Source organism: Eptatretus burgeri, chromosome 12 (assembly GCF_056783735.1).
Source record: "Eptatretus burgeri isolate ZD-2024b chromosome 12, Ebu_testis_v1, whole genome shotgun sequence".
NCBI lineage: Eukaryota > Metazoa > Chordata > Myxini > Myxiniformes > Myxinidae > Eptatretus > Eptatretus burgeri.
In genome coordinates, this window is record NC_140972.1 from 33,998,795 (window position 1) to 34,010,787 (window position 11,993).

Sequence of the window (11,993 nt, forward strand, 5' to 3'; positions counted from 1 at the left end):
TGGCAGATATTTTCATTTTCCTCCAAGACGGCTTTTAAACCCAAGGCGTGCTTCGTCGTCTTCGAGACGCTTCACGTTGATCTTCCTTCTGGAGCCTTGCTGCCTTCGATGTTTCGGATAAATCACGGCAGAGAGCTTTTATCTGAGCAGTTTGGTCTGTCCAACAGTTATTTGCATCACGCATGGTTCTTGCAATGAGAATGATGTGATCACCTACGTGCACAATTAAATAATTATTGCGATGCCAGTGCTTTGACCGTTGGTACACCCAATAAGTCTTGTGCTTGTCTTTCTGTTGAAACAATGATTGCAAAATGACTAGACCATGCTCCGTGCATCTGTTAAGAATGAAGAAGCTACTAGCTTCGGTTTTTCCAACTCCATGTTTCCTGATAATTCCAGACCAATGGGCTGCATATTTTCTTACTCGAGCATGACAGCCAATACTGGGAAAATCCTCTTCCCAGTAATGGCTGTAGTACAATCCTACGGAGAAGCAGGGAGCTCCTAACTCTGCTAAGCTCATGCCTAATATGCGGAGCCGGTGCACCTGTCCTCCCCCAGGAGGATGATCTTTTCTTTTTTTGTGGACAGCTGTGAGGACACTCCAGGCAGGCATAGTGCTCCTCTTTTACGTCATCCTCAGCACGTAATGCTTGTGAGTACGCACTTATGTATGAAGACGATGGAGCGAGATTTATCTAAGGGTACATGGAGGGCCATGAGACGCTCATTGATACCACCAGGCAATTCGGTCAAATGATGTATGAATGTCTTTGATGGTGAAACTAACTCGATGGATCTGATGCTGTCCTGCAGATTTACCCCTCCAGAAGAATGACTTCTTTAATGTGCAGCACATGGCTGCAGGTAGCAACATATGCTGGGGTACAGCTGTGCCACTAATGCAGTCTGTCCTGTCGGTTGCAACAGGAATTTGGAATTTGGTGGGAGTGCCAACGATAGCTCATCTACTATTCATGAAGTACACCGCAGGATCTTTTATCATCCACAAACTATTTCTGGCGTATGTGATGCCAGTTTAACATCCATCTGAGAGACGGCACACACATTGATGACCACCCACCCAACCTGTGAAATACAGGGATGATTGTTTATAACTGAGCCAGGATTCAAACTTATTTTAGAAGGCTCAGAGATGATTGTACATACCTTTAGGTCATCCTGCCAGCCCCCTGAATAAGGACTATTCAGCACTGTCCATGTCTCATGCACTGGCTATCATCTGCACCTATGGTTTCGTTTATTGCAGCAATGTCCACATTGTATCTTGACAACTCTATTGCTAAGAGAGTGGGTCTCACTAAGAGGGTTAAAAATAGCTGGTGCTGTGGATGAATTTGTTTATATGTTGGAGAGATAGATCCATCCATCCCATTGGGACCATACTCTGTACAGAGCGTTGGTGCTGCCGAAGCAGTCTCGTGGGCTATTGGGCACAATACTGGAAGGGTCGCCACTCCGCCACAGGATAACAGCAAACTGGCACTCATTTTGCCGACCTCGGAAGGATGATAGGCTGTCAACCACACCTGATATTAATTCAACGGTAGGCAGGATTTTAACTCAGGACCCTAGGATTCCAAGCCCACCATCCATCCATCCATTGGTACCATACTCCGTGCAGAGCGTTGGTGCTGCCTAAGCAATCTCATTGGCTATTTTGGTACAATACTGGATGGGTCGCCACTCCGACACAGGATACCAGCATGCTGGCACTCATTTTGCTGACCTCGGAAGGATGATAGGCATAGTCAGCCCCATCTGGTATTAATTCAAAAGCCGAGTGGGATCCCAAGCCCACCACCTTCATAATTAAGCCAACACCAGGCATACAGAGAGAGATGCGACCTTTATAACCCCACAACTTGGCTGGACTTCCTCTTCACTTGGTGGCACAGCTATCCGCGATGACTGCCAGAGTCAGTTCAGTCACATTGGACTTTTGATGACCCAGTCTCTTGAGTCCTGCCTCCTTTGCGCATCCACTCTGCACTGCCATCATCCACCTTCACTGCCATTTTGATCCCATAAAAAGTCACCTCCTCCACCTGTTCTGCTGTTTGACGACCTCAGCATTTAACCTGGTGCCGAAGGGTGTTTTAAGGATTTGAGTTTTCCTTCTCTTAAATGGATTGCCATCCAACACTGATGAGCTCCACCTACCTAGAGGAATCTGAGTTAAAGGCGCCAGACTTTTCTCCACCTTTTGTGATATCAGGACTAACACCTGAAACCAAGTGTTTTAGAGTTTTATTATGAGACATATTTTTAAAGTGATTCTTCACCATTGAGAGATTGGGCCCAAACAATATATAACACGATATCTCAAAATGTTGTGGACAGATTCGAACAGGCCTTGGTGGATGAGTTGGGGAGGTGACAACAACAAGCTGATTAGATTTTGGTTAATGTCCAGATTCAGATCCAATCTATCAGAGGGATACAAAACGTAAACTGTTCAGCCTGGCGGAGGTACGCGTTCTACCGAGTGCCGTTTTAGTTTAAAATGTTTCCAGTATCTTGGCCTATCAAACCAATTCTTCACGATTTGTCTGCATAATGTGTTAACTGCAATTGTGACAGAAATACAATTTTGAAATGACAAAGTGAAATGTACGTATTGCATGTTCTTGCAGAAAGGGCCTGACTTTTGTCTCTATCCACGATTGCTTTTGGACACATGCAAAGACAGTCGACATTATGAACCAGGTGAGAGGTTAATATTTTTGCGGTAAAAATAGGCCTCTGAAATGATGCACACCTTGTGGGCATTGTTTGACCTTGGTGGGAACACATTTTTGCTCAGTCTTCTGAGAGAGTCACTCGTTGTTTTCGATGCTGTGTGTGTTTTTTTTCGTCTCGACCTACCAAACCATAATCGTTTTCACCGAATCTTTCAATTTATTTGCTTTCCTTCAAAATATTTTGAGGAAAACTGGTAAAAAATTGCTTGTTTGAGTAACTGCTCTCGTTTGGTCCTCTTCTGCTTGTTTGTGCGTAGGTGTGCCGTGAGCAATTTGTTGCATTACATAGCCAACCAATCCTGGAGAACCTGTCCAAGTTTCTTTTAAGAAAGCACAGTGGTTTGTTACCGTAAGGCTCAATTTTTTTTTTACTGTACTCCACCCCCAAACCTCCTTTAATACTCCCCTAAACTTTTTCAGTCTCATATTCTACTGTGCCACTTGTTCACTCAGTCACAACTCATCAAGGGTGTCACCCGTAGTATGAATGCTTTTGCATGCAGAGAGAAATAATGTTGTTGTGCATAAGTGATGAAAAACATCAGATGCAAGCGGGTAATTAAATCGATGAATCTGCTGAATGTCAGACACCTAAGTGCTCTATTTTCCTTGTCCAGGGATTACAGTATCCAGTAACCATTTTGCTTACACCCTTCATCTGACAGTGAGAAGACAAAAGAACGTGAGAGGCACTTGAAACTTCTGGATGTGCTGACTCGTGTCCCCAAGAAAGGTGAGCTAGTTGTAATGTCAGTAAGCTTGGCATTGCAGCATCCATGAAGGCAATCGGACTGTGAAAAATTTGAGAAGTGTCTGTTTGTCTGTCTGTTTGTTTGTATGATGTCAATCAATCACCTACAGCTCGCACGTCTACACCGATCTTCACAAAACTTAACCACATAGTCGAGCAAGTCAAAAGCGGGAAGGCTATTGCTTTTGAGGTCCAAAGGTCGAAGGTCACGGTCACATATAATTGTCATTTTTCATCCAATTGACTTGAAATTTGAACAGAATCTGCATAATGGGTCTCTCAATTGGTTCACCAATCAAAAACTAGAAGCCTATTGTTTTTGAGGTCCAAAGGCCAATGTTGCTGTGACTGATTTCGCAAGTACTGGTCTTTCACCACTTATTTGTGAGTTTGTTTGACTTGTATTCATTGGTGAACCGCTGGACAGAATGAGTTCAAAACTAGTGTTTTTACTCAGGGTGTACCCAGGCAGGTTTTAGGTGATTAAAAATTAAATAAAAAATCTTTGCTCTGGGAGTTCAGTGTGGGGGGAGCATGCCAATTCTTTGTATTAAAATATGTATTGTATATCATTGCCACTGGTGGGGGAATTAACAACCCATTGTTTCTGTAATTCTGGGGGAATAAACCCATCTGTAAGGCAGGTTCTACGCTAGTTATTATAATTAAATGTTGTGGGAGTTGTGTCATATAGGATTTTTCTGAAAACTTCAATTGTAATAATATGTCATCCCATAAATACTTAAATTTCTCTTTTCATTTTTCCTCCCTCTGAAGAAGTGCTCAGTCATTTCAAACTTTAGATATGAGCAAAAGCAACCATGAGCTTCTTATTTAATACATAATCTCGGTCATGGAAAAGCGAGGTTGCCAATGGGAAAGCCATTTACTTGGTTCCACTTTTGCCCATGTAGCCATCATTGCGATAATGTGCAACCAATGAGGCTTCCACGCCAATTTGTTCAGTGCTGCAAGTGCCGTGGGTGATCCATTAGTGATCCTCTGTCTGAAGTTTGCATAACAGAGCTAGTTTTAGAGCTAAGGGGCTGGGAGGGGGAAGGGGTGGTTAATCTTGTGTTTGAGGCCATTAGGTTTGATGGTATTTTTTGATAAGGCGATCAGTAGATTTTACCAAAAAATATTTCTTCTGTGCACCATCATGGCCGGAGTACCACAGCATGGGGTCAATGTCAGCTACTGCTTTCTGTTTTCAGTAAAAACCAGCAGATCCTAAACGCTAGCAAAAAAAAAAAATCAAATAAATCCTACTGTTGGTACATACTGCAGTGCGTACCTATTCTAGAGAGATGAGCAATTATAATATCCTCCATGATAAAAAAAATAATACCTCTTAGAGGAAATAAAAAAAAGAAAGAAAAAGACTACCGCACTGTGGTCACAAAATTTGTACATTTCACCTCCTCTGTCCACTCACCTCCCTCATCCTTGCTCATGTAACACGTGTCTATGTAGTGAAAGCTGGGTCTGAGAATTTTTTTTTAAATCATTACCCAGGGCTCAGATTACATTCTCTTATCTGTCTTATTAACCTTGTGCTGTCTGTCCCGTGTTCCCAAGTGAATGAATAACATTGGATAGATGACATTCAGAGTGATGTCCCTCTCTTATTCCCACTCTTCCACCCTCCCACTCACTGTTGTAATAAACCTTATGTTCATAAAAACCTGTATGTGGTCATGGTGAGGTATGGGAACTCCATTAGGCGCGAGTGAAGTAGCTTTAAAAATCAGGTCACAGGCCGATTGGGAAACGCACGTTTAAAGTACTTTTAAAAGATGAACAGCTCGATTGTGAAACACACATTACCTGCTCTATTAAAAGATTAACGTGACACCTCTTATCCATATCAGCCTCCATCGTGGTTATATCAGAACGAGGTGATTTGACACACGGTCATGGATTGATTGTTAATGGGGCGATCAAAAACTACGTAACGCAATTTTTTATTTATATTTTTTGGTAATTTAGCGTTCTGACATACCGTGTGTTCTGAAGGACTTGATTAAACCTTCCTATTATTTGACACATGATTAAATATTTTGGGGTCCCTCAGTATGGTTAATACTCAACCCAAACAAAGCCAATGGAAATCTGACGCAACAAACCCAGGCAGTGTGTAACCAGCAGAGGCCCACCAGAAAAACAAGATGGCAGCCATATCATTTTGTCTTGGTGAGATGGTGTGTGGAGTCAAGCGGTCTGGCAGCTCTCCACCCAATGGGTGCACTTTTCAAAAATCGACCCCCAACAAGAACCCTAACAACAACAACAACAACAACAACAATCCGGAGCTCTTTTAGACCTGCGACATGTTGCTGGTAAAATATAAATTGTAGTGGGTGTTTTACATGCAGCATTGTTTGACAATCTTTTGTTTAATATTGTCGTGTCCATGTCGATTAACACCGACGCTGGACGGATGGACCAAAACTGGTTTTAAAGGCACTACGCTCAATATTACTCCACTTACCATTCCCCAAGGTCACCCAAATTGTCAGCAAACACACACGGATAGCAAATAGCTGAAACACGCTTTATCACATTTTAAAGGATTTCTTTTTTGTATCGAAAAGCACAGGGAAGAGGGTCGACAAGACGCTTTAATAAACGGAGCAAACCAAGCGAGTCAAAAGACACAAAGAGGAGAATGGGAATATGCAAACTTGTATACAATGGTGAGAAATAAAAGCTCAAATCCTAACCCATGAGGCGCCACAGATCACACTTGTACAACAACACAATAATGCAGGCTTCCCTTTTCTCTGATGCATAGGGTGGACGCAGTTTAATGCAATGCATCCTGTTTTAGAGAAACCAGATGCAAGACGAGAGCCAGGAATGATGGTGCCCAGATGAAGTAAAATGGCCACGAGCAGAGCCAGCGATAAATAGGCCTTCAACCTGGCCACGTGGTCCCCTTTGATCATTTTAGACATGCCTCCTGGCCCTTTAAGAATACAGGGTGATCTCAGTTTGGGTCAATTCCACACAAGGCTTCTCCTCCAAGCGAGGTCTTCATCCTCATTTCCGCACGAGCCTCTCTGTTCTTTCTCTTCTGAGCCTCTCTTGTGGACTCTCATACGTGAACCTCCTGGTCCTCTTTCGTGGACTCTCCACTCTCGGACTCTGGTCCTCCTCTTCCTCCTGGGCAGAGTCTTCCTCGCAGGTCCCGCACACGGGGGTAGGCCCAATATAAAATAAATATACTTCTTTTCTTCTGGGCTCAACAGCCCACTGCACTGCCATGGCTGGCACAAACAGACCAAAAATATCGTAATCGGCCTTTCACACACATGACACGTGTGCCTCTGCGTGTGCATCTGTGATAGGAAGTCCACATCTAGCCTCGCCCACAAACAAGAGGTTTTGCATATCAATAATTGATCTATCTACCCTCTCTATAAATTACATATGCTGCCTCCTCAGCGAAACGTGTAACAAATGACTTGCTCTGCCAACAGAATTACATGGCAATCTAACCGAGGCGAAACACACGGACCACACTACACTTACCGCAGTCAAACTATGGATCCCCCCCCCTTTCCACATTACAATATACTGGGTAGTCATTATCACCTTTCATTTATTTTTAAATGTATGACAATATGATCTTGTGTTTACAGGTTGAAAGAAAATGTTGGTAATGTGACAGTCTTGTGTTTATTGTACTGGCAGTTTTTGTAACCTTTTCACTTCGTTTTTTTAAAATAAGACATTCTATATGTAATGTATATCGTTGTGATATGTTGCTTGCCGGTTGGAAAGGATCCTCTCAAAATTTACCGAACAGGAACATAGGCACGTGTAATAAAATTTTATTCGCAGTTTGCTATTCCAGATCAAAATGACCACAGATCAGATACCATGCTTTTGGCTTCTGTAACTTTAGGCCCTTTTAACTTGCATGCTCGCCTTATTGGTAGAGGATAACAACTCTTGAATCACATTTGTTTCAGGTGATAATTAATACAGAAAAATGTCAGAAGAACAAAGTACAGAGGCTCAACCAAAACCTGCTGTGAACAAAACAAACTTTGCATTTTACGTGTTGGAACTCACAAGAAAGAAGGAATCATGTTTAACGATGAAACACGGCAGCAGACTAAGGAAGCTGAAAACATTAGTTTAATTAAAATAAAGGTGTAAAAGAGCCCTTCTAAGTGTACAAACATTTGGGAACAGCTACCAGAAACCTACCAAGAAAACCATGGTTATCATAGCAGTTGTAAAAATTTCAGTCATTCTGAAAAAGAGTGCTGGAAAGGAAGCCCAGTTTGTGGGACACCACAGAGTGGGACACCAGGATGCTGTTCAGCATCCTGGTGTCCCACAACAAGGTTTTTTACGCTCACAACTTGAAAGTTTGACAATAAAACCTTTTTCATTTGGAAGTTTTCTAAGAATGTGTATATTTTGCAATTGTGTGCAAAAAAGAGCTGGTCACAAAAAAGAAATTGTCAAAGATTGTGAAACGTATGATACAGAGATCAAGATTAAATTGTGCAGCACAGATTTAAATAATACAGCTATGATGATAAAAAAAAAAAATTGGCAATGTTGATTTTGTCGCAAAGGAACTTCACTACAACCACAGCTGTCAAAATAACAAGCTCAAATGAGCTAAGATCCTCGTCCTCTTAATGATGACGTCATAAAAACGAATATTACGTCATTGTGATGTATCAGGTTTGCGATAAATTATCTGTGCTAATGCCCAGCTTGATTCCCGCAAACAAAATTCAAACAGCTTGCCTAGTTTCGGAGATAATGGTAAAGGCGATTTCCATTAGCGGCGATATTATGACGTCAACTTTTTTTCTCGGAAGAATTTCCAAAATCGGAGATGGTTACTGCCTGCGCGTGGGCTTTCTGCATATACATGGCAAGTTTCACGAAGATCCGATGAAAACTCTGACGGACCTCGTATACCACAACAAGGTATGGTTAAACACAAACATTGAATGAAAACACAACCGGCAACATAGAGACGAAAAGATAATAGAAAGACACGACATACCTGGTCCGGAAAACTGAGCTTTGATGAACTGATAGGAGGAACTGCACGACTCAAAGTCCAATGCCCTCAGACCCAAAACCGGAAGTGTTATTATATACTTGTATGAAAGCCCATCAAAAATAATGTGTTGTAATTATTTTATTCTAAATATTCAAGGAGACTGGAAGATATGATGCTTCATTTCGTAGGAAGAAGCGTTATTTTTAAGCACAAGTGCACAAATGTGACCCTATTTTCTTTACCTACTCGGGTGTTTCATTTTGATGCTACAGCTTCGCGAGCATGCCAAAGTCTGAAGCCTCGGCCTAGCGTTGGGTGTGCTTCTATCTTCTTCATTTATTAGACATTCTGCAGACGTAAATGACCACTCGTTTTACTCTGCACACGTTTCACATCATGTGCAGCAAATTTCATCATGTGCAGCACCTCCCTGTGCCTTGTACTTGTTATTTAAGAAAATGCTTCTGTACACCACCCATGAGGAAGGTTGCAAGTAACCGTGTACAATTCCAATAGAAGAAACCTAATTATTCTTTGATGAAAAAAAAATTTCAACTCTATTTTATCTTGAAAAATAGATGGTAGTGAACACAGTCGTGTTAAAAGATTGGCCTTTAAAGCACTTCTTAAATCGTCCTTATGAAGGGGGACAGACAAATACACAAATTCTGTACATATTGTGTTTTATACAGGTAGATGATACTCTCTTTTTCATCAAAAAAATATGCCTATGATGAGTGAAAAGTGGAAAGATGTCGATTTTGACAGATTTCGGCTTCACTTGGTGCGCTCCAATTTTCACGTAAAACATGAGGCGGACATGAACTTTGACCCTGTGTTGTGCGTATCTGGCCGGGATGGTGTCCATAAGAAATAATTTTTCACAAGTTCCATTGAAAGCCCTATTAGAAAATACCATCAACCCTTATGGCCTCAGACAAAACATTGTAACTCCTCTTAGCTCTTGCTCTAAGCTGCTCACTATCATACCTCGTCGCACCTCATCATGCCAATTGCATTACACTTTTCTATCCAGAATGGCTGTCACCATCTTTTATCATCAAATACCCTCGTGTGTGCAGTACACTCATTGTTCTCAATTCAGTGTTGGTTTGATAGGCAATTCAGAGTTGGTCCACATATGTTCTATTATGTGTTCGTGAGGGCAGGGTGGGATTGAATGAAGACATTTTGTGAAAAGATGAAAAAAAAATATGAGAAATAGATAGTCATGTAGATTAGGATTTAAGGGGATTGAATGGGGATGGGGTATGTCCACAATTCTGCCTTTGTTTCTGGACAAAGTCTGTACTGTATCATGAATAGTGAAGAATTATGACCCCTTAAACAGCCTTTGCAACCTCTAAGCCTGTTTTCCCCTTCCCAGGTGACTTTAGATTGCAGCAAGTGATGGACTCGGTCTATTTCTTCAGCTGAAAATTTATGAAAGGCCTATGACTCTGCAAGGTTGTTTTGCTTTGATGAAGACGCAATCTGGATGATGAAGAGAAACAACTGCACTCACTGTGGCTTCCTAGACTTCCCGAGCTTGTAACAAGCTTCAGAGCCTTTAAACGATAGTTTTGTGACCCTTTTGGTTTAATGGCTCACGTGGATGATCAGGTTTTGCACACCTCACAGTTAACGTAAGCCATGATGTGAAGTCAGGTTTCTGATGGTGAACTAGCTATGTTTTCTTCATTTTTGGACAACAATGGAACCATGCTACACCCTTTGAGAAATCCTTAGGCTATGAGATGTTGTCGTACCTTCCACTTTAACTTTATGGTAATTAATTAATATGGGGGATCTCCCCCATACTCTTGTCCTGCCTGCTCTAAGTCCAAGCCAATGTAGGTACATTTGCAGATTCCAAACAATTTGACAGATGTCCTAAAATCTTCCCATAAAGAGAATGGATGTGCTACAGCTTCCACCATTTGAATGAACTAATTCAGCATCATCCTTCAGCCTTGCGTTGGTCTCCAGGTTCGACTCCAAGAAAACACAGGCTCTTGGATTGTGGCAAAATATGTGGAGATGTCATTTCACCATCTTATCTTGATGACTCCATGGCATTCGTTTGGCCAAATGGCCGATGGAAAAAATACCTTTCCTTTGTGTTAATTGCTTGATTTACCTTTGGAAATACTCCATTCGTGTACATGATTTAAATACACATTTGGAAAATGTGATGTTTTTTAAATTAAATTCCTATTTGCAAAATCCTGTTTCCTGTTTTGTTTCAACATTTTGGAATGGGATTTAGGGAAGAATATTTTCAAATGTCACACGTCCAGTATATTTGAAGTTATTGCATTTTGATATTGTGATGTAATTAACATTATATAAAATTGGAGTAATCGGCTACTAGTAAATAAAAATGTATTTACAGTATATCGTCTTCATTAATGACCAAAGCCTGGTGTTGGCTTCGTGGTTAGGCTAGTGGCTTGGGATCTTAGGGTCCTGAGTTTGAACCTTGTTGGCTGCTGAATTAACACGAGGTGGGGTTGACTCAGCCCGTCATCCTTCTGAGGTTGGTGAAATTAGTACCAGTGTACTGGTCGAGGGGCACAGCATCAGCGGCATTGTCATGCCCCAACAAAATGATAGCTACCTGGCAGCCAAGCTGCCGTACACAAGAAGAAGAAGAAGATAAAGGATCTGGCACACAGCCAGGAATGGGCCAATTCAGTAATTTAAAAAAAAATCCCTTACTTAATTTGTTTTATTGAAATAAATCAATAAGTTTGGCACTGTTTAGTCCTCATAATGTGTTGGGGAAATGATTATGCAACAGTAATTAGCTCATTGTTTTGATGATCGTTGGACTTGATTTTAATTCATGCAAATTTTGAATTGAAACAAGAGAATCTAAAAAATGAGATGAAGTTTGTAACTTTTAAAGATGTAGATGGACTCAAATGAAAAATGTGTGGATGGAAAAAAGCTAGAAATATTTGTCGAGTAAGCAGCGGCAGGTTTCAAAAAGGAACAAGAAACGTGGTGATGGAATATTCGAGTCCAAGATACATTAGAGTCCAAGATACACTCAAACGGTTTACAAAAAAGTGGCAAAAGAGTAAAGCCCCTCAAGATAAAGAAGATTATAAATGTTTGAAGAAGGAAGCAAAGAAAGAGATAATGATAGCAAGAACAGTGTATGAAGAATGGAGGCAAAAGCTTAACCACATCAGGAAAAGCATCAACCAAGGTAAGAAGAAAAATTTCAAAATAGCCAGGTGGATGGTATCCTGGGACGGCCTATGTGTCCCGATTCTTGAATAAGAATGCTCCAAGCAGTTTAACCAACACTTACAGAGGTTTAAATCACGTTGGTAATAAACCGTGCCCTTTCCAGATACATGCACACATCCCACCAGACCTGGGAAAAGTCTGCTTGCCCTCTGCAGCGGAGATGACGCAAGACGTG

General features: G+C 41.3%; 1 protein-coding gene across 4 annotated transcripts in view; it reads left to right on the top strand.

Moving 5' to 3' along the window:
* Positions 1–10,783, top strand: part of POLRMT (RNA polymerase mitochondrial) — a 131,638-nt gene extending 120,855 nt beyond the window's left edge. For all 4 annotated transcript variants that reach the window (XM_085850089.1, XM_085850087.1, XM_085850088.1 and 1 more), the window contains exons 21-24: positions 2,661–2,733; positions 3,026–3,117; positions 3,434–3,501; positions 9,945–10,783. In XM_085850089.1, the coding sequence (XP_085706215.1) occupies positions 2,661–2,733; positions 3,026–3,117; positions 3,434–3,501; positions 9,945–9,994 (283 nt within the window). In that variant the 3' untranslated portion in view covers positions 9,995–10,783. The remainder of the gene's footprint in view (positions 1–2,660; positions 2,734–3,025; positions 3,118–3,433; positions 3,502–9,944) is intronic.
* Positions 10,784–11,993: the final 1,210 nt, after the last annotated feature.